This window comes from Canis lupus, chromosome 7 (genome assembly GCF_003254725.2).
Source record: "Canis lupus dingo isolate Sandy chromosome 7, ASM325472v2, whole genome shotgun sequence".
Lineage (NCBI taxonomy): Eukaryota > Metazoa > Chordata > Mammalia > Carnivora > Canidae > Canis > Canis lupus.
Window position 1 is genome coordinate 23,047,227 of NC_064249.1, and position 24,001 is coordinate 23,071,227.

At 37.2% G+C, this 24,001-nt stretch overlaps 1 protein-coding gene across 9 annotated transcripts in view; it reads left to right on the forward strand.

The window, feature by feature from the left end:
* COP1 (COP1 E3 ubiquitin ligase) overlaps positions 1–24,001 on the forward strand; it is a 243,680-nt gene that overhangs the window by 13,141 nt on the left and 206,538 nt on the right. For all 9 annotated transcript variants that reach the window (XM_025430223.3, XM_025430218.3, XM_025430220.3 and 6 more), the window contains exons 2-3: positions 13,563–13,622; positions 22,052–22,149. In XM_025430223.3, coding sequence (XP_025286008.3) covers positions 13,563–13,622; positions 22,052–22,149 — 158 coding nt within the window. The remainder of the gene's footprint in view (positions 1–13,562; positions 13,623–22,051; positions 22,150–24,001) is intronic.

Genomic DNA, 24,001 nt, shown 5'->3' on the forward strand with positions numbered 1-24,001 from the left:
TTTTTTCATGAGAGACAGAGACACAGGCAGAGGGAGAAGCAGGCTCCATGCAGGAACCCTGACATGGGACTCCAGGATTGGGCCCTGGGCCAAAGGCAGGTGCCAAACCGCTGAGCCACCCAGGGATCCCCATTGTTTATGGGATTTTAAAGGAATGCAGCTTCTTTCATTCCTGATAGTGGTAATTTGTGTTTTCTCTTTTTTTCTTGAATGGTTTAGAGGATTATTAATTTCATTAACCTTTTCAAATTAACTTGTTTTGCTATTACTGATTTTCTATATAGTCTGTCCATTTTCTACCTCACTAATTTTTGGGTTTATTTTTCTTTCTTTTTTTTTTTTTTAAAGATTTTATTTATTTATTCATGAGAGACAGAGAGAGGCAGAGACACAGGCAGAGGGAGAAGCAGGCCCCACGCAGGGAGCTGGACGTGGGACTCGATCCCGGGTCTCCAGGATCAGGCCTTGGACCGAAGGCGGTGCCAAACCGCTAAGCCACCTGGACTGCCCGGTATTACATTCTTTATGCCCATGTTGGGTTTCTCATACTTGTTTTATCAGTTACTGAAAGAGAGTGTTAAAATCTTTATTCCAAGTATAATTGTGGATTTGGTTATGTCTCCATTTAATTCTGTCAGCTTTTGCTTTGTGTATTTTGAAGTTTTGTTAGTAGGACACACACATTTATAGGTGGCAAATTGGGACACCTGGGTGGCTCAGAGGTTGAGGTCTGCCTTCGGTTCAGGGAGTAATCCCGGGAATTGGGATCAAGTCCCGCATCGGGCTCCATGTGAGGAGCCTGCTTCTGTCTTTGCTTATGTCTGTGTCTCTTTCTCTCTGTCTCTCATGAATAAATAAATAAATAAATCTTTAAACAACAACAAAAAAGGAATAGAGGTGGTGAATTGATATCCTTTTCATTCTCAAATGTCCCTCTTTATTCCTGGTAATATTTGTTGTGATATCTAATTGGTCTAATGTTAAGACAGCTTTTCCACCTTTTTATAAGTGGTGACATGGTATGTTTTTTTGGTCCTTCATTCATTTTTTTTTTTAAGATTTTATTCATGAGAGGCATCCTATTCCTTTTATTAAAAAGTTTAATGTAAAATTGATAGCTCATAAAATTCACCATTGCAACCAGTTAATGTTTACGATTCACTAGTTTTTAATACATTCCTGGTATTGTGCAACCATTAGCACTATCTATTCCAGAACATGTTTGTCACCCAGGGGGAAACCCTATACTCATTAAATAGTCATTGCCCTTCTCTTCCCTCGGCAACCACTTTCTCTCACTTTTTCTTTTTTTTTTTTTTTTTTTCTCTCACTTTTTCTAATTTGCTTTCTCTCTTTACAGATTTGCCTGTTCTGGACACTTCATATAAGTAGATTCATACAATATGTGGTCTTTTGTGTCTGGCTTAGCATATGTTTTTAAGCTTAATCTGTATTGTAGTGTGTATCACTTCATGGCTGAATAATATTCCATTATATCAATAGACCGTGCTTTATCCATTCATGAGGTGATGGATATTTAGGTTGTTTCCATTTTTTATTTATTATGAATAATGTTCTTATGAATATTTGTGTAGAAGTTTTTGTTTGAATATAATGTTCTCCAGGCTCTGTATTATTTACCTAGGAGCATAATTACTAAAGTCATATGGTAATTCTGTGTTAAACATTTTGAAGAACTGCCAAACTGTTTTCCACAGAGGCTGCACCATTTTACATTCCCATCAGTAGTATGCAAGAGTTTAAATTTCTCTACATCCTCACCAACATATATTTTTAAAAAATTATAGTCAACATAGTGCAGGTAAACTATCTCATTGTGGCTTTATTTTCCCATATTGACTAGTGATATTGAACATCTTTTTATGGGCTTATTGGCTATTATTACTTTTTAAAGGTTGTATTTTGATCTTTTTTTTTTGTATTTTTTTAAAATTATTTATTTATTTATTTATGATAGAGAGAGAGAGAGAGAGAGAGGCAGAGACATAGGCAGAGGGAGAAGCAGGCTCCATGCACCGGGAGCCCAACGTGGGATTCGATCCCGGGTCTCCAGGATCGCGCCCTGGGCCAAAGGCAGGCGCCAAACTGCTGCGCCACCCAGGGATCCCTTTTTTTTGTATTTTGATCTTCAGTAGTTAACTTGGGTCAGTCAGTAGTATACTTCTATACTAGTAGCCAAAATAGAGTTCAGAGCAAAGTCATGGTCTGGCTTTTTACATTTTGGTTGAATGCATTTAATGTGGAGTTATGTGTTGTTTATAGTGTTTAGGTTTTTGTTGCAAGAACAGAAGGCTAATTTAATTGGATTATATTTTACATTCAGTACTGTATTTATAAAACTTAGCCACTAAAACAATTCTTTTTTATTTAATTTTTTTTTTTTAATTTTTAAAGACTATTTGTTCATGAGGGACAGAGAGAGAGGCAGAGACAAAGACAGAGGGAGGAGCAGGCCTCTTGTGGGGAGCCTGATGCGAGACTTTATTGCAGGATCCCGGGATCAGCCCTGAGCCAAAGGCAGACGCTCAACTACTGAGCCACCCATGTGACCCTCAAACATTTGTTTTTTTAAAGATTTCATTTATTTATTTGAGAGAGAGAGCATGAGCGGGGTGGGGGGAGGGGGGAGGGCAAAGGAGAGGGACAGACAGACTCCTTGTTGAGCATGGAGCCATTGAATTCAGAGCTTGATCCCAGGACCCTGAGATCATGACCTGAACTGAAATCAGTCGCTTAACTGATTGAGCCACCCAGGCGCCCCTTTAATCACTAAAACACTTTTTAAAAAAAGTTACTTTAAAAAATCCAAATAGGGGATCCCTGGGTGGCTCAGCGGGTTGGCGCCTGCCTTTGGCCCAGGGCGCGATCCTGGAGTCCCCGGATCAAGTCCCGCATCAGGCTCCCCGCATGGAGCCTGCTTCTCCCTCCTTCTGTGTCTCTGCCTCTCTCTCTCTCTCTCTCTCTCTGTGTGTGTCTATCATAAAATAAATAAATAAAGCTTTAAAAAAATAAAGTTAAAAATCCACATAGGGGGCACCTAGGTGGTTCATCTTGTAAACATCTGACTCATTTTCTCTCTGAGGAATTTGAAATAAACATCTGAATTGTACTATTTGACTTACAGTATTGGTATTGGAAGGACTGTATATTTTAGTTTCATGTCCTTGAGAAGCAGAAAAAAGAAGCTGTTAGTCACATTAATGGTAGAACACTAGTGAAGATCTTTATTCCATATTGCTATGGTGAAGTCAGTGGATCCACCTTGAACCCAACCCTCTAGATCCTTTGAGGCCTAGTCCTGGTGTTTGCTCTGAGATAATTCTCTTAATTGCTGCACCTATCTTAAATGTATGCAAACCTAATTAGAACTCTCCAATTCCAAGTCCCTGATGATAGTTAGAATTGATATTTCGTTTAAGGAGTCCTGGGAATCTGACTAGAACAAGATCCAGGTCAAGCTTGAGAGTGTATTGGGTAATTTTCATGCTGGAGGAATCAATAGTGACACTTCTTGACCATAGTTGGTTTCAGATTTGGTTTCCTGATTTAAGCTACTTTTTCTTTTGTTTGAGTACCAGAGATCTGGCTACATTTCTTATTTTTTCATGACTGTTACTTGTATTAATCATGGTGTCCTTTCTTTCCTGGCCCATTGTAGTCTCCTACATTTTAAAATCTTTTTCCTTGGAGCTAGCAGATAGCTACTTTGAGTCTCCCTTGTCGCTTTAAAAAATTTCTTCTTTAAAAAATTTTTTTGGGGCAGCCCTGGTGGCGCAGCGGTTTAGTGCCACCTGCAGCCCAGGGTGTGATCCTGGAGACTGGGGATCGAGTCCCACATCGGGCTCCTTGCATGGAGCCTGCTTCTTTCTCCCTCTGCGTATGTCTCTGCCTCTCTCTCTCTCTCTCTGTGTGTGTGTGTCTCTCATGAATAAATAAATAAAATATATAAAAAAATTTTAGGAAGTTTTTATATATTTATTTATTCATTTAAGTAAATGTGGGGCCTGAACTCATGACCTGAAGATCAAGAAATGCATGCTCTTCTGACTGAGCCAGCCAGGGGCCCCTCGCCCCCTTAAAAAAACAATTCCATTAATAAATTACAGAGTCTACAAAGCTTGTCTTCTCTTCTTTTTTTCCCCTTACCTTATCTGTCTTTATCCATGAAATATGTGACATAAGACCATGTTAAACACAGGTCTTGGGCAGCCCTGGTGGCTTAGTGGTTTAGTGCTGCGTTCAGCCCAAGCCCTGAATCCTGGAGTTCCAGGATCCAGTCCCACGTCGGGCTCCTGGCGTGGAGCCTGCTTCTCCCTCTGCCTGTGTCTCTGCCTCTCTCTCTTTCTCTCTCTCTCTATGTCTCTTTTTAAATAAAAATCTTAAGAAAAAAACCCCAAACAGGTCTTAATGAAGATAGGTAGGGAGAAATCATTTTACAAAATACCAGATAAATTTAATCTCTGCTTTTGAAAAAAGATTTAAGTTTTTTAAGGGCATTTTATCATATGAAATGAAAGTAGTAAGGAGTGTGATGATGGGACAGAAGCTGAAACTGGTTCTGCCTGTGAACATTGGTGTGCTATTAATGTTGGTGTAAAGGAGGATTTGAGGTTTATTTTTTTCTTTTGCACCCATTTCCTTGTCTTTCAAGGAAATTCTTTGAGGCCAGTTGAAAATGGAAGATGGCTTAGGGATACTTGAATGGCAGTAAAGGTGTAAAGGGGAGGAGGAAGCTAGAAAAATTTCAAGTTTTGGACATTTTGAGACATAAATTATAAAATTACTGAAAAGAATCAGGTAGTAATTGCTAGGGTGTGGCATTTGGTGCCAGAATATGAAAGTGGTTTTTTGGTTTTGTTTAGATAAGATACAACTATTTATTTTTCTAAATGACTGTAGATTGTACCTTGCTCTGATTATCTTGGTAATGTTATGTTTTTAGTACTTAACCTTTGAAAGATTTGAATGCTTGGTTAGTTCTAACCAGAACTGTGAGATAGTTGAAAAATTTGTTGTAGCGTAATAGAATTAGTGTCAGTACCACAATACACATGGATTAAACAATGTATTTACAATTTTATTGAAGAGTTTGTAATATACTTTGTATTATTCAATAAATTTGGGTGCTTTTTTTTTTTCTTTTAAGATTTTATTTATTTATTCATGAGAGAGACAGAGAAGTAGAGATTTAGGCAGAGGGAGAAGCAGGCTCCTTGTTGGGAGCCTGGTGTGGGACTTGATCCCAGGATCCTGGGATCTGAGCCAAAGGCAGCCACTCAACCACTGAGCCATCCAGGTGCCTCTGAATGCTGTTTTTGAAGTAGGCAATGCATACAAATGTTAGGGACATTACGAATACAGCTCTGATTAAAAATGTAACCTGAGAGTCAAACTCATTGTGTGATATGACCCTTGCTTAACTGAGATGTGTCTTTTAATAAATTCAAAATTGTGATATTTAAAAAACAATTTTCTGTATCTCTTCTGTGATTTTTTTTTTTAAGATTTTATTTATTTGAGAAAGTGAGAGAGCACACGTGTGCATGAGGTGGAGAGGGGCAGAGGGAGAAGCAGGGTAGGGTGCCTGTTCAGCAGGGAGCCCTACACGTTCAATCCCAGGACCCCAGGATCATGACCTGAGCCAGATGCTTAACTGACTGAGCCACACAGGTGACTGTGTAATGTTGGTTTTTGAATGCAATTAAATGACAGAGATAACCTTTTGGCAAGCTTAAGTTTGTACGATATATCAAATGCCTTTAGTTTTTGGTAGTGGGTATGGAAATACCTTCACCAGAGCTATTGGATTTTCTGTCTTCTGTTTATTTTCTTTTTGTGTTTTCATTTAGATAATGTCTATTGACCTATCTTCACATTCACAACTTCTTACCTTGTGTTTCACGTATTGATGAGTCCATGTCAGTAATGCTTTGTATTTGATGTGGTTTTTAAAATTTCTAGGAATTGCATTTTACTTTCTCTTATGAATTCATATTTCTTGTTGTATTTTCAGGTACTGTATTTTTTAACTGGTTCTTTGTATGTCTTCCATTTCCCTCATACTTCTGTGATCCTTTAAATCATGGAGCATATTTGTAATAAATGTTTTGAAGTCTTTTCTGCTAATTCCATTATGTATTTTTTGTTCCTATTGACTGGTTTTCCTCCTTTTTATGGGCCACATTTTCCTGCTATTTTCTGTGCCTAGTAATTTTTTTTTTTTTTGATAGTGGACAGTAATGGACATTGCCATTACTAAATGCTGAATTTTATTTTTTTCCTTTACAGACTATTGGACTTTGTTCTGGCAGGAAGCGAAGTTCTTTGCAGATCAGTTTAATCCTTTTGAGTATTTTTTAATTAAGTTAAATTTTTTTGTAATAAAACTTTATTTTGAGAAAATTATAGATTCACATGCATTTGTTATAAAAATTTTATTTTGAGGATGGCTGGTGAGTCCTTTTTCTAGAGCTAGTTTAGCTCCGCTACTAATGACTCTTCTGGGTTTTCTATTAAGTGCCCTGCATTTTATAGTTTCTTGGTCATTTTTAACTGATCTTGTAGAGTTTTTGCCCTGGGTACATATGAGTAGTATTCAGCAAAGACTTAAAAATCCAGTGTAGATTTCTAAAATTCTTTCCCTCAAAGATCTCAGTACTGTGCTGTTTAGTGTCCAGTGTCTGAAAGCAATTTTTCATTTATCCCTCCTCTCCCTCTAGTATTCCAAGTATATACATAGCAAGAGGGTAAGTCGGCTTGCAGTTAAATTTTCACAAGTGCAGAGTGAGCTGATTGTATTTCATATTGTCCTTTGGCCAACCCAAGGGTCCTCTCTTGCTTTTATTTTACTTTGTCTTAATTTTTTTTTTTAATTTTTATTTATGATAGTCACACACAGAGAGAATGAGAGAGAGAGAGGCAGAGACACAGGCAGAGGGAGAAGCAGGCTCCATGCACCGGGAGCCTGACGTGGGACTCGATCCCGGGTCTCCAGGATTGTGCCCTGGGCCAAAGGCAGGCGCCAAACCACTGCGCCACCCAGGGATCCCTGTCTTAATTTTTTTACTCTAAGTTGAACTTTTTTCTTCTTTTATACTCTGACATATCTGAAAACTGGATGATATTTTTTTTTGGATGATATATGGTGGAATTAAAAAAAATTCCCATTTGCAGGGTGGCAGTTGGAGGTAGCGTCACGTAGTCACTTCATGTAGATGTATAAACACAGACAACATCTGCCTCAAAACTTGAATATAGGTTTCAGCAGACTGGAAGAAAGTCACTGAGACAATTGTGAATTATTGTTTTATTCCTTATGAACTAAATATTTATATGTGGGAGTGAAGGGTGGAGGAGGTTCTAGGATGAGGTATAAATTAGACATGTTTAGCAACATTCCTAAAGCTGGTGTCAGATGTAGGTTAGCTGGCCAAATGTAAACCTGGTTTAAGATCCCAGTACCAATAGCATTTAGTTCTGTCTTAGATTCGCTGAATAAATTTTACCTCATCAAAGTAGTGGAGAATATTGTGTGGAAAAATCTGGGTATCAGTGACTTAGTCAAAAGTGGTTCAGGAAAGTTAGACCCCAAAGAATGAGAATTTTGTAGGAAAATTCTAATCATGTGCATGTGCATATTTTTTTCCACAACAGGGTCATGATAAGACTTGTTTAAGTCTTAAAGAGTGTTTTAGAGAAGCATAGAGGCTCCTGGGTATCTCAGTAGGTTAAGTGTCTACCTTCAGCTCAGGTCATGACCTCAGGGTCCTGGGATAGAGCCCTGCATCAGGCTCCCTGCTCAGCTGGACGTCTACTTCTCTCTCCTTCTCCCTCTCCCTCTGCTTGTGCTCTCTCTTGCTCTTGCTCTCTCTTTCAAATAAGTAAATAAATCGTAAAAAAAGAGAAGCATAAATCAAATTCCTAGCTGGTAAGAAAGTATTATTATAGTTTATTTAGCAGAATAAACTTTTCTTTTTTAGTAGTATAATAGTACATCTTACTATTTTTTTAAGAAGGGGGAGCGGTAGAGAGAATCTCAAGCTTGGAGCCCAACTCAGGGCTCAGTGTTACCACCCTGAGATCATGGTCTGAAAAGAAATCAAGAGTCTGGACTAAGACCAGTCTGTTAAGACATTTGGCATCTTGCTTCTGAGCTTCAGTTAATGCAGCATGAAACAGAGATGTGATGGTATTTTCACGTAAACTTATAAACATATTTACTTAGGGAACAGAAATATCTTTTTCTTCAAATCTTAAAAATGCTTTATTAGAAGAGCTGTTTAAAAGGTTGGTATGTTAATATCTAGACCTTCTGTGGTAGAAAATTTGGATATTTGCTACTGTGTATGTAACAATTGAGTTTTAGAAATTAATCAGTGTAGGTAGGGACTACAGAGTTTCACTCAGAGAGACAGTTTTTTTTTTTTTTTAAACCAAAATACCATATGTAATTGTAATAAGTAGTTGACAGTGTGGTATTAGAGAAAGAATAAGCAGATCAAGTAGTAAAGAATAGAGAACTCCAAAATAGACCAGTATAGTTAACTGATCTTTGACAAAGGAGCAGCAAAGACAATACAAAAAAGAGTTTTTTTAGGCACTTGGGTGGCTCATTCGGTTAAGCATCCTTCCTATTCTTGATCTCAGCTCAGGTCTTGACCTTGGGTTGTGAGTTCTACCAACGTCACTACCTACTAGAAAGAGAGAGAGAGAAAAGATGGTTCATTCATTCATTCATTCATTTATCCCATTTATTTATTTATATAAATATAAATAATATGTTTATATTTTATAAATATATAAATACATATAAATATTTTAATAAATATATAAATAAAAATAACAATTATATAAATATAAACATTTATATAAATATAATTAATTAATTGATTTTAAAAGATTTTATTCATGAGAGGCAGAGAGAGAGAGAGAGAGAGAGAGAGAGGCAGAGACACAGGTAGAGGGAGAAGCAGGCTCCATACAGGGAGTCTGATGTGGGACTCGATCCCGGGACTCCAGGATCACGTGCCCTGGGCCAAAGGCAAGCGCCAAACCGCTGACCCACCCAGGGATCCCCCAAAGATGCTCTTAATATATATTTTTAAAAATTTCATTTATTTTTCATGAGAGACACAGAGAGAGAGAGAGAGAGAGAGAGAGAGAGAGAGAGAGGCAGAGACACACAGGCAGAGGGAGAAGCAGGCTCCATGCAGGACGCCTGACATGGGACTCGATCCTGGGTCTCCAGGACCATGACCCAGGCAGAAGGCAGTGCTAAACCGCTGAGCCACCGGGGCTGCCCAAGATGGTCTTTTTAATTTTTTTTAAATTTTTTTATTTATGATAGTCAGAGAGAGAGAGAGAGAGAGAGAGAGAGAGGCAAAGACATAGGCAGAGGGAGAAGCAGGCTCCATGCACCGGGAGCCTGACATGGGATTCGATCCCGGGTCTCGAGGATCACGCATGCCCTGGGCCAAAGGCAGGCGCTAAACTGCTGCGCCACCCAGGGATCCCGAAGATGGTCTTTTTAATAAATGATGCTGAAATAACTGGACATCCACATGTAAAAAAAAAAAAAAAAAGAATCTATAAAGACCTTATACCATTCACTAAAATCAGCTAAAAATGCATCACAGACCTAAGTGTAAAATGCAAAACTGTAAAACTCCTAGAAGATAACATAGGGGAAATCTAGATGACTTTGAATTTGGTTATGAGTTTTTAGGTGGAACACCAAAGGCATGATCTATAAAAAGGAGCAATAAATGGAATTTCTTTAAAATTAAAAATTTCTTTTCTTTTAAAAAATATTTTATTTATTTATTCATGAGAAACAAAGAGAGAAGCAGAGACACAGGCAGAGGGAGAAGCAGGCTCCATGTAGGGAGGCTGATGTGGGACTTGATCTTGGGTCTCCAGGATCAGGCCCTGGGCTGAAGGCGGCGCCAAATCGCTGAGCCACCCGGGCTGCCTAGAATTAAAAATTTCTGCTCTGTGAGAGATACTGTTAAGAGAATGGAAGGATTAGCCACAGCTCAGTAGAATATATTTGTATAAGACATATCTCATAAAAAACTTTTATCTAAAATATACAAAGAACCCTTAAAACTGAACAGTAAGAAAACAACCTGATTAAAAAAATGAATCAAAGATTTCAACATACACCTCACCAAAGATACATCGATGGCAAATAAGCATATGAAAACATTATGTTCCGTATCATATGTCATCAGGAAAATGCAAATCAAAACAATTAGGTATTAATATACACCTTTTAGAATGGTTATAATTTAGAGGACTGACTACACCAGTTGCTGAGGAGAATAGGAAGCAACAGGAAGTCTAGCTCTATGCTGATAGGAATGAAAAAATGGTACTGGCGCCTTTTGGAAGACAGTTTGGTGGTCTCTTAGAAAACTAAACATACTTTTACCATACAAATTTTGTTGTTACCCATTGGTATTTACCCAAAGGAGTTGAAAGCTTATGAATACACAGAAACCTGCCATTGGATGCTTATAACAGCTTATTTATAATTCCCAAATCTTGGAGCAACCAAGGAGTTCTTTAGAAGGTGAATGGATAAATACAGTGTGGTACATCCAGACAATGAATATTATTCAGCATTAAGAAGAAATGAGCTATCAAGCCTTGAAAAGATGCAGAGAAATCTTAAAGCCATATTACAAAATGGAAGAAGCCAATCTGAAAAGGCTACATACTGTATGATCCCAACTCTGTGACATTCTAAAGTAGACACAACTGGAGACAGTCAAAAGATCAGTGATTGTGCACGAGGAGAGAGAGAGGAGTACGAGGAGAGAGAGAGGAGTAGGCAGAGCAAGAGGATTTTTAGGCCAGTGAAAAATAATCTTTTTATTATAATGATGAATATATATCAATATGCTTTGGTTCAAACACATAGAATGTACAATATGAAGAGTGAATCTTAAGGTAAAGTGTGGACTTTGTAATTGTGATGTGTCAGTGTAAATTCATCTTTGGGGCAAAGTATACCATTCTGGTGAGTGATGTTGATAATGGCAAAAGATATGCATATGTTTAGGACATCAAATATATGGGAAATCTCTGTATCTTCCTTTCAATTTTGTTGTGAACCTAAAACTACTCTAAAAAAGGTCTTTAATAAAAAGGGGAAGATGTAAATGTTGCTTCCACTCTGGGTTTTGAGCTTTAAGACATCTGCCTGAGCACCCAGTAGCCAACTGTACTTATAAAGTAAAATCTGTCCTTCCCAGATCTGTTCTTCAGCACCCTTCAGCCACAAACTGGGCTCACAGAGCAGTTTACATAGCTCATCCACATGCTCTTAGGAGGGTACTGTAGCCTGAACTCCATCAAGCAGGAACAAGATGAACTTTGTTTCAAAAGAGAAATTACCACATCTCCATGTTTAGTAGACCTCCTTTTTTTCTAAATCCAGCAGAGTAAAGGCTGACAAAACCAACACAGTCTAAACCAACTCACTATATGTGGTAAAACTCTGAGCTTGTGCAACATGGGATTTTATAACTATTTTTATGATTTCATATTCTAAGATAGTATTTATGCCCAGGAAATTTTTCTTGAAGAAATGAGTGAATTTTCATTTTATAATTTAAATGTATCATTAATAAGGATTGGGTATGTATGCCAGTAACAGAAAACTTGATAAAAACTGCCTTAAACAAGTGAAGATTTACTTTTCTCATGTAATTTGAAGTCCAGAGGTAGGCGGTCCATAGATGATGCAGCTGCTTGAGGGTGTCATCAAGGAACCTATATTCCTAGCTTACGGTTTTTATCTTTGTCAGAAGATGGCTATTATGGGGTGCCTGGCTGGCCCCATCGGTTAAGTGGCTGATTCTTTTTTTTTTTTAAATTTTTTTTTTTTTTAATTTATTTATGATAGTCACACAGAGAGAGAGAGAAGAGGCAGAGACACAGGCAGAGGGAGAAGCAGGCTCCATGTACCGGGAGCCCGATGTGGGATTCGATCCCGGGTCTCCAGGATCGCGCCCTGGGCCAAAGGCAGGCGCCAAACCGCTGCGCCACCCAGGGATCCCAAGTGGCTGATTCTTGATTTGGCTCAGATCATGATCTTATTTAGCATCCTGGGATTGAGCCCTTTGTCAGGCTTTGCACTCAGTGGGGAATCTGCTTTTATATTCCCTCTCTCTGGGATCCCTGGGTGGCGCAGCGGTTTGGCGCCTGCCTTTGGCTCAGGGAGCGATCCTGGAGACCCGGGATCGAATCCCACGTCGGGCTCCCGGTGCATGGAGCCTGCTTCTCTCTCTGCCTGTGTCTCTGCCTCTCTCTCTCTCTCTTTCTCTGAGTGTGACTATCGTAAATAAATAAATTAAAAAAAAATATATATTCCCTCTCTCTCCCTCTGCCCCCGCTTTTTTGCACTCTCTCTCTCAAACAAACAAATCCTAAAAAATAAAAAATAAGAAGATGGCTATTTTCTCTCTGGAGACTTCATCAGAGTTTTCAGAAGGAAAAGAAAGATAAATGGAAATCTCTTTATAAGATTTTGTATTTTTCTGGTAGATAGTGGTCTCTTCGTGATTAATAACTACCTTTTGTTGGCCAGAACTATATTGGTATGACTTGGTATTTAACTCATTGTATCTGGAATTAGCATAGAATGGTGGTTAAGAGCATAGACCTAAGTTTGAAAATCATAATCATTTAACTGTGTGTATGTAATCATCTAACTTTATAACTGTAAAATCTTTGTGCCTTAATTTGCTTCTATTAAATGTGTTTAGTAATATGTACCTACAAACCCTTTGTTGAAAAGATTAAAGGAGTTAATATACATCATTTTTAAATTGTACTATTTTAAGTATTAGTTATAATTTACTATCTTCATTATATAGAAGAGTTATTGATATTGGAATTGGAATTTATAAACTTAGGGAGCTAGTTTTTTTAAATACTAAATGAAATAGCATTTGGATTAGGTGCTTTTGAGTACAGGGATAGTTGAAAAAGATATTGCAATACTGTATTATTAAAATATACATTATTGCATGGAACTTTAAGGACTCTTGTGACTATGGATGTGTAAAAGTACTGGGGCCATTTTAATTTACTCATTTAATTCATCTTAAAGCTTGATGACTTATTTTTTTTCTATTTATTTGTTTATTTAAATTTTTTAAGATTTTATTTATTCATGAAAGACAGAGAGAGAGAGAGAGAGAGGCAGAGACACAGGCAGAGGGAGAAGCAGGCTCCATGCAGGGAGCCCCAGGTGGGACTTGATCCGGGGACTCCAGGATCACGCGCTGGGCCAAAGGCAGGCGCTAAACTGCTGAGCCACCCAGGGATTCCTGAGCTTGATGACTGTTAGGGCTTCTTGAATAAATTGTTGTCTTACCACCAATCCCCTAAAGCACCTTTAACTCAACAGAAATTCTTGATAGATGTTTGAAGACTAGCTATGTTATTGATAAATGATTTTGTTGGTATTGTAACCAGGCTTGTCAATTTATAATCACTCTACTGAAAAAAATTTTCCATTTTCTTTTTAGCCCTATCTGCTTTGATATGATTGAGGAAGCATACATGACGAAATGTGGCCACAGCTTTTGGTAAGATGATTTTATTTAGCAAAAGTGTCTTGATTTTTAACTTGTGTGTAAATGCAGCCAGTGAGAAGTTATGTTTTTAAAATAATTTTGGTTATCTTGTAATTTCTTTGATCAATATATTTTTACAAGTTAAGCAGCTCAAGGTAGTAAGCATATGGTTGGTGCACAATTTCTGTGAAATACTTAGATTTACTTACAGATGGATTTTAAAACTTTTGGGTTGATTAATTATTATAGAGTTTTGATTACTGTTTTAGAAAATTGAAGAGTGCTGGGTAATTAGGATGAAGCATGAAGCATCTTTAACTCACTTGTGGAGATAAGTATGAGGCCCAGTAAAGGATGTTAGAAAGTCATGGGAAAAAGATATAGGGGATTAAAAAGACCTATGTTTTCTACTTTAACAGTTTGCAGTGTTATCTTCAGTTGTTTAGTCTTGTATAATATGTCACATTAATCAGTATATTTAAAAAATTTTTAATTGTGGTAAAATTCACATTACGTAAACTTTACTGTCTTAACCATTTTTAAATTGAGTAATGTTTGTTTGCATTGTGCAATCTCTAGCATTTATCTTGCAAAACTGAAACTTTATAATCTTTAAGTAACTCTCCATTCCCCCTCCCCCCAGCCTCTGTCAATCACCATTTTACTTTGTTTCTGTGAATTTGATTATTCTAGATACCTCATATAAGTGGCATCAAATAGTATTTGTATTTTTGTGACTGGCCTAATTTGCTTAGCATAAGGTCCTTAAGTTTCATCCTTGTAGCATATGTCAAAGTTTCCTTCCTTTTTAAGGCTGAATAGTGTTCCATTGCATGTATATAAACTCTATTTTATTTGTTCATTTATCTGTTCATTTGTTAAGAATGATGCTTTGAACATTGATGTATAAATATCTTCTTGAGATCCTGGTTTCAGTTCTTTTGGATATATACTCAGAAGCAGAATGGCTATTTCATACGGTAGTTCTATATTTAATATTTTGAGGAACCTCCATGTTGTTTTCTGTAGTTGCTGTACCATTTTACGTTTCTCCCAGAAGTACGCAAGAGTTCCAGTTTTTGCACATCTTCTCCAACATTTGTCATTTTCTTTCTTTTTTGTTTTTGTTTTTTTAATTTTTATTTATTTATGATAGTCACACAGAGTCTCAGAGAGAGAGAGAGAGAGAGAGAGAGAGAGAGGCAGAGACGTAGGCAGAGGGAGAAGCAGGCTCCATGCACCGGGAGCCCGATGTGGGATTCGATCCCGGGTCTCCAGGATCGCGCCCTGGGCCAAAGGCAGGCACTAAACCGCTGCGCCACCCAGGGATCCCCTGTTTTTTTTTTTTTTTAAATATTTTTTTTAATTTTTATTTATTTATGATAGGCACACAGTGAGAGAGAGAGAGAGAGGCAGAGACACAGGCAGAGGGAGAAGCAGGCTCCATGCACCAGGAGCCCGACGTGGGACTCGATCCCGGGTCTCCAGGATCGCGCCCTGGGCCAAAGGCAGGCACTAAACCGCTGCGCCACCCAGGGATCCCCTGTTTTTTTTTTTTTAATGGTAGCCACCCTAATGGTTGTGTAATCTGTGTTTAATTCCTTTTATTTATTTATTTTTGTGTTTTTTTGTTTGGGAGTGGCATATTATATTTGCAGTCAATCATGTCCATAAATTATTTATACACTGTTGATACAGTATTTTTGGCTTAGTATTTCTGTTGTGTTCTAATAGTCCCTGTATTCTAATTCATATTGAAGTTAGACCCATAATTTTATTCTGAAGTTGAATGTAATACCTGGTATTGATATTCACTAGTCAAGTACTGGGTGTTATTACCAGTTTGTAAGTATTTTAGTTTGATTTGGAGCCTGACACATCAGTGATAGGTATATCCAATCTGCTAGTCACTTGAGAAGAAGCTTAGAATAAAAATGGCTTTAGCTTGCACTATGTTTTTTATTAAAATATAAGTTATTACAATAAGTAATATGTACTCTTTGCTAAAAAAAACTTTTATTGTTCAGAAAGTTGTAACATGAAAAGTAAATGTCACCATTTTTCTAGTCTTTTTTGTCTACTTCCTTAGATGTTATCACTGGCAAGGAGTGATGGTGTATTCTTTCAGAATTTTTTTTGCCGGTTTTATAATTTTGATTTCCTGATATATCATTGCATTATATCCTTATAGTTCATAAATCACTTTCTGCTCCATATTGCTACTGAAATTCTGGTCATGTGTGTCTTGCTTTTAGATTGATTCATGTATGGTCTTGATCTTAGGCTGATGGTTTAACAGTAGTGTTTCCTTGGGTCCATTAATTGATCCAGTACTATAGCATTCCATAGGAAACCATGTCCCTTCCTTAGAGATTTTGATTTTCATCTCTGGAAAATTGGATGATTTAGATTAGGCTCTATAAGCCTTTGGTTGTATTGAATATTGGACCAGATAATTCTTTGTTGTGAGTGATTATCCTGGATATCGTAGATTGTTTAGCAGTATCCCTGGCCTCTACCCAGTAGCAGCCCCTTTCCTCACAAATATGACAACCAAAAATGACAAACCAGACATTTTTTTTTAAAGGTTTCTATTTTTTTTTTTTTTTAAGATTTTTATTCATGAGACAGAGAGAGAGAGAGACAGATCGAGAGAGAGAGAGAGAGAGGGAGGCAGAGACACAGGCAGAGGGAGAAGCAGTCTCCATGCAGGGAGCCCAACATGGGACTCGATCCTGAGTCTCCAGGATCATGCCCTGGGCTGAAGGCAGCACTAAACCGCTGAGCCACCCAGGCTGCCCTGTCTCCAGACTTGCCAGATATCCAGTAGGGGACAAAATTGCCCACATTTGAAAAATACTGATTAGGGAGCTAAAAGAGCAGGGTCTTGAAGTTGATAAATCAGGATTCTGGTTCTGGCCCTAAAATTTTATATTTGTCCAGTCACTCAACTTGTCTCTCCTCCTCCTTTTTCTCTTCCCTCCTCCCTTTTCTCTTCTCTCTTCCTATTCCTTCACCACCACCTCTTTCATGGTTTTGAAGGTGTAAATGTTTGGTACAAATTATAAAGTGAGGAACTAATTTTTTCTAACTCCTTTAATTTAAATTTCACTGTGACATTTTAAAAGGATGTGGAAGAGTCTCCTAAATCAGTATAATATTCTTGCTTCACTGTATTGTGAAGTGTAATAAATTACTGATTGACTTTATAATTAAATAGTCCTGGCCTTTTCAATGAGTCCTATAGTCTTCATGGTGTGTCCTTAGGTCTTTGTTGGAAAACCCTACTGGTTTCTTAAATATCTGTTTTTTTCCTTCAAATGAAAATAGTTTGTTTAGACCCTTGTTATAATTCATGTTATAAGCTGATATGAATGTGTTTTATTTACTTATGTATTTAAAAGATTTTATTTATTTATGTGACAGAAAGCACAAGCAGGGGGACCTGCAGGCAGAGAGAGAGGGAGAAGCAAAGCAGTCTCCTCACTGAGCAGGGAGTCCGATGTAGGGCTTAATCCCAGGACCCTGGGATCATGACCTGAGCTGAAGGCAGACACTTAATTGACTGAGCCACCCAGATAAATGTGTTTTAAGATACCTTCCACAGAGCAGGTTTTGGTAGGATGGAGACCATAGGTTGACAGGAGCTAATAAACTTGGAGACTGGCAGTCCTATGTCAGGCTTGTGAAACCATGAGGCATTTTGTACTTTAAAAGAAAAGCTCATAATTATTTACCCTGTCCTATCATGTGGGGCTGGTGTAACTTCAGTCGTTAATGGTAGCCTCTTGGATTAGATCTTCACTGACTTGAACGCTGGCTGGTAAACAGGAACTGAGCAGTGTTACCGCTTCCAGGGTCCATCCGGATTATTAACACTAATCAGAACTGTTTATCTCTATCTCGCTTATAAATGGTAACTCTTAATTTTTAACAGGGTGGAGACACTATTCCCACTTGAGAGTGAGTCTGCAGTTAGCTTTTGTCTAACCAAACTTAGTGATATGATAAAATCTAAAAAAAACCTGGCTTTTTTGTGATGTAGATGTAAGGTTTGGTCTTTCTCTTTGCTGCCTCCAGCTTGCACCACACACCTTGCTTCTCAGACCTCATGTCTACCAAGTTCTGAGTTACTATTCTGTTTCATTACAAATTAATTATAATTAATAGCACTCCTCGGTGTCCATCTTCCAGCTATCTACAGTCAGACAGATAGCTGTCTTTTGGGTATCAGCTTGTCTTTTGGGACTTCTAATTCATCATCTTGTACCTTGCTATTAGTCTTTCTTTATTCCTGGTTATTATGTAGGACTATTGGTATAGATTTGTCCTTCCTGTTCTTGTTACAGTCCCCTTTTTTGAGAATTTTCTGATTATTCAGTTTTCTTTCTTTCTTTTTTTTTTAAGATTTTATTTATTCATGAGAGACACAGAAGGCAGAGACATAATAGGCAGAGGGAGAAGGAGGCTCCATGCAGGGAACCCAATGTGGGACACGATGGAGTCCCTCCCGGGACTGTAGGATTATGTCCTGAGCCAAAGGCAGATGTTCAACCACTGAGCTACCTAGGCATCCCTGGAATTACTATTTTTAAGAGTTTCAGTGTGAGTAGCTTTTGAAAACTTCTCAGGTAGACCCAAGATAGATATCCTTTTATCCCCCCTATTTTGATCCTCTTCTTATCCTTCTTTTGGTATACAAAATACCACATCTCAGGTGGGGTGATGGTAATTCTATTGAGTTACTGTGAAAGAAATAATTGAGAATTTCTAATGGTTATATGACCCAGAAGACAGCATGTTTCTTTTTTGTCTGTATTTCTTCATGCATTCAACATTTATTTAGTTAAACTCTAACGGGATATTGTGCTAGACATTGAGGGTACAGAGATGAATTAAAACAAAGCCTTGCTTTGAATGAACAAATAGAAGAGGAGATGATAGACACATACACAGATAAATACAAAATGAGATAGTTACAATTTCTCAAACCAGGGCAGGTCTGCTTTGGGATGGTAGTGAGATATATCTTATTGTCATGTCAGTTTTACACAGTATGTAATTTGATGCATTTTCATTTTATAATGTAGATGGATATTGTCAATGCAATATGGAAAAGTCACTTGAACTTTTATTTCTGAGGACAGGTCCTTCTGGCTGTGTCCTAGACTATTTTCTCTTCTAGGAGTGGATGGTGTGGTAGTAAATCTAATGACAAGGAATTAGGATGCTGAAGGATGATTAGGATGCTATAAATAGAGGAGGATATTCTACCGGGCTCTCGGATAATTTCTTGTCTGTTGACAAACTCTTTCACTGGGTTAATGACTTAGCTTGTTCTCCTTGTCATATTATTTGTTCATTTCTAACAGTCATTTCTTTATAAAAGTCATTTGCTAAGATTTCAAATGTCCTTCTGCTTATCTGTCAACCCCTTCTCTCATCTTTCATAACAGTCCTCGATTCTCTACTTCATGACTTGGTTTATTTGAACTTGCAGATTTTTTTTATTTTTTTATTATTTTTTTAAACAAGTTAGTTTTTTTTTTTAAGATTTTATTTATTTATTCAAGAGAGACACACACACAGAGGCAGAGACACAGGAAGAGGGAGAAGCAGGCTCCATGCAGGGAGCCAGATTGGGACTCGATCCTGGGTCTCCAGGATCACGCCCTGGGCTGAAGGCGGTGCCAAACCACTGAGCAATCCGGGCTGCCCAGAACTTGCAGATTTTTTTAAAGGCTAAATCTTGTCATGTGGGAATATTTTCTAGTAATAGGAACTCATTTCCATTCCCCTAAGCAGACTGTGTTTCCATGTTGTAATTGCATACCTGCTTTATGTTTCTCCCTTGCAATAAAAATGAAAAAAAATTTGTATATTATTTCCTTCATTGAAATGTCTATGTAGGAAATTTTCTGTTAGATATGGAGCCTATCTTGTGGTAATATGGTAATCGTAGCCTTGTCTTAATTGCAACAGGTGATGTTATTATTTCTGGAACACTGTACAAGTCATTTGTTTTATATATTTATATATGTTATATATATTTATAAATAAACTGTTATGTGCCAGCCATTTACTCTGATCTTTAGATCCTTGTGCTGTGCCAAAGACCCATCACTACATCAGTTTTCTATCATTACTTGAAAGTACCAAATATGAGATGAGAAAGTAGTTGATAATTAGTACAGAGAAACCTGATGGATGAAGGTTTCTGTTTTGATAAGGTAGAATGAAGAAAGAGGCTTATAAAAATCAGCTTCAGTTTATAAAGCTGAAATAAATTTATAGTAATATTTAAAAAAGATTTTATTTATTCATGAAAGAGAGAGAGAGAGAGAGGCAGAGACATAGGCAGAGAGAGAAGCAGGCTCCATGCAGGGACTTGATGTGGGACTTGATCCAGGGACTCCAGAATTACACCTTGGGCCAAAGGCAGGCGTTCAACCGCTGAGCCACCCAGGTGTCCCAGATTTATAGTAATTTGGATACAGAATAAAAGATGCTATCTTTTTAGGAATCTTCTTTATAAATCAGCCTTGTAATTTCTTAGAAATATTTTTTTTCTGATTGTTAGTAACAATGCTTTTTTTTTTTTTTAATTCATTTGAGAGAGAACAAGAATGGAGCAAAAACAGGAGGAGGGGCAGAGGGAGAGTGAGAAGCAGACTCCCTGCTGAGCAGGGAGCATGACCTGGGGCTTTGTCCCAGGATGCTGAGAGATGGGAGCTGAAGGCAGATGCTTAACCATCTGAGCCACCCAGGAGTCCTGAGCAATGCGTTTTTATTTTTTATTTATTTAAAGAATTTATTTATTTATTCATAGACACAGAGAGAGAGGCAGAGACACAGGCAGAGGGAGAGGGAGAAGCAGGCTCCATGCAATGTGGGACTCGATCCCAGGTCTCCAGGATCACACCCCAGACTGCAGGCGGCGCCAAACCGCTGCACCACCGGGGCTGCCCGCAATGTGTTTTTACTATAGAAACTTGTAGATATATACAAAGAAAAAGTTTCCCATAAATTTTATGACCCAGAGAAATATACTGTTAACATTATGATGAATGTCTTTTTTGGTTTATTTTAAATGTACACATATGCAATTTTTTAAAAACAGTAACGAGATTGTGCTGTATCCACTGTGTTCGAGATTTTCCTTTTTAGTCTGTAAAAAATGATACAAAAATAAATAAAAAAGTGATACGGTGACTTTTTTCTAATGTCAATTTGATATTTCTCTGTGGTTTAATGGAACTATGTATATATATATATAGTATATATATATATATGTATGTGTATATTTTAAAGATTTTGTTTATTAATGAGAGAGAGAGAGAGAGAGAGAGAGGCAGAGACACGGATAGAGGGAGAAGTAGGCTCCATGCAGGGAGCCTGGTGTGGGACTCAATCCCAGAACTCCAGGATTATGCCCTGAGCCAAAGGCAGATGACCAACCATCCCTGATGGAGCAATATTTAAAAAGTTTTTTTAAAAATTATAAACCAGTATGTAATTGTAAAAATTCAAACATTAATATATATATTGTAAGGAAGGAAAATTTCTTGTAATTCCCTTTCTTTAGCTATAACTGCTAATAGTTATTAGTTTTCATGGCATATAGTTATGTATTACAGTATGATTATTTTTTGGTATATGTTGGATTGGTGTTTACAAAATTATTCAATGTCCAAGTGTTTTGGTGCTTCTAATTTATTTTGCTATTTACAGATAATAATTGAATTGAACACCTTTCTATCTACATACCTCTGTTCATTTCCTTAGGATAAATCCCTAGAAAGAAAATTACATCAAAGGGTGTTATACAGTTTTAAGGTTTTCTATACAATTTGCCTCCTGGAAAGGCTGTGGCAGTTACATATCCTTCAGCAATATATGAAGTTATTTATACTGACATGTGCTCATTAACATGTGATTGTATTTTCTTAAATTTTCCATTCTGTTTGGTAAAAACTAGTATATAGTTTAAAACCAATTATTTTTATCCTACTGAAGGTGATGATTTTCTCATGCTCATTGACTGTGTTGTTGATTTTTCTGTGCTCTTTTCTTTTTTTATTTGAATTTTTTTGTATTAAGGATATCATCAAGAACATAGTCTATTTGCTTAATTAAATCATAGGCATTTGCTTTTCTTGGGTGTTATGTAGTACTTAAATTGTGTAAACTTAGAAGTACATTTTTTAAATATTCTGTATCTAGTAGACTTGTTATTCAAGTTTATTTTTAAATATTCTGCATACTGTTATCTAATAAATGCTCTATGTAACTTTATTATGATAAAATATTTTGAAATAAATTCAATAGCGAATTACTTGTTTTAAATGAGAACTAGAAATCTAATAGGCATTATTTTGTGACCACTTTATTAATTCTTCACTGGTTTAATGAACCTTATTTTATTTTTTTTCTGCTAATAGCTACAAGTGTATTCATCAGAGTTTGGAGGATAATAATAGATGTCCAAAGTGTAACTATGTTGTGGATAATATTGACCATCTGTATCCTAATTTCTTGGGTGAGTCTTTGGAATGATTCTTTATTTTTTAAAATATCCTATCCCCAAAAGTGTGTGGTGGCACTGATTTATTTGGAAAACCGTGTAGGGGTAAAGCAAATCTTTCTTTCCTACTCACCTGGGTGCTTTCCCCAGTCTTCATTACTTTGTGACAGAATTTCCATACCATGTAATGTTAGTACTATATTATGTTATTTTAAGTTTCATGAAAGGAGAAAAATCGACTGACACAACTCTTAGTTTCTTGTACAGGTGGCTGGACAGAATGTGAGGCTACAGAATGCCAGAGTTCAGAATACCTCTGTCTTTATACAGTGTGTTGCATTCCTGCTGGTTGTGCTTCTGGGGTGTAAGGGAGTCAAAGGAGGAAAGTGTTAATGGAAAGGGGGGGGGACGTAAAAAAAAAAAAAAAAACCCTGGGGGTAATTGGATTCCTGAATAGGGGAAGAGCCTCTGTGACCTGGGGGCAGGCAATTGAAAAGTAAGGACTTGGAGAAGAATTTAGGGAAAGAAGAAATATTTGAGTGGTGTGATAGATACTCTGTAGGACTGGACTTTATGGGCTAAGTTGGGTATAAGGGAAATGAAAAGTCTGGCAAAGCAGAAACCTTTGTCCGTGAACTTGGAAACATGGATTGATGCTGCTGAGCAGGCTCTAGAATCATTTTTCTATCAGTTGTAACATTGGAAAACTTCTTTTGGAAGGGCTAAATACAGAAAGGAATCTAATCTTCTGATAATTTTTGTGTTAAATAAAATTTCCAGGCAACATTCCCTAATGAATCCAAAAGTTGGAGATTCTTTAATCTGAATTTCTAACTCGAGGGAACACTATATATTAGTATGGAAGGAGTTTTAAAAGTACTGTTTTTGTTAGAAGGTAATTTCATACATTAAGTATGTATTCTCATATATATCCAGTAAATAGCACAGTCATACCTTACTGATTTCTGAGCTAGAAATTATCTTGATGATGATCTGGTTTTTTAACATTCTCTTTTTATGGTTAAAAATTTTGGTTTTGGATGAGTGGAGTGTAAGTATATTATGTCCATATTTGAAGTCTCTTAGAGTGCTGCTTCTTAATGTGATTATGTATGTCAGCCATGGAAATAACATTTTATCCTGATACATCTTTTCCTGTTTTTCTGCCCATCATCCATTCCAGTCTTTACCATTTGTACAATATTAGTCAAATTCATAAGTTCCCATATTAGGTAGTTAGGGACTTAATATGTATCCTGTGCATTCAGGATGCCCTTGAGATCTGTTACTGAACATGGAATTCTACTTTTTTCCCCCCTTTACTGAAAGGGGGAAAAAAAACTTCTAACTTAACTTATTTCTAACTTAAGTTCTAACTTATTTCCATTGCTTCAGCTTGAGATTACATGATTTATTTGTGTAGTGCCTATCATTCTTGGTTGGGATTAGGACTTGAATCTTTTGAAATAATTTTGGATTTCTTCTTGAGCATGGTAAAACAAGTATATGTTTTACAATTTTGAAGGCATTAGATAGCTTTGCACTTTTTTTTAATTGATAGGTTAGGACCCTGTCATGGATGAAGGATGAACTATACATTTAATGTAGCAGTTGTCTTCAAAACTTTTTGCTTGGATGACTCATATAAAAATTCTGAAAAATGATGTTCTTCCTCACACATTGATCCCTCATTTAAAATGATCATCCTCTGGGCAGCCCCAGTGGCTTAGTGGTTTAGCGCCGCCTTCAGCCCAGGGTGTGATCCTGGAGACCCAGGATCAAGTCCCACGTCAGGCTCCATGCATGGAGCCTGCTTCTATCTCTGCCTGTGTCTCTGCCCCCCTCTCTCTCGGTCTCTAATAAATAA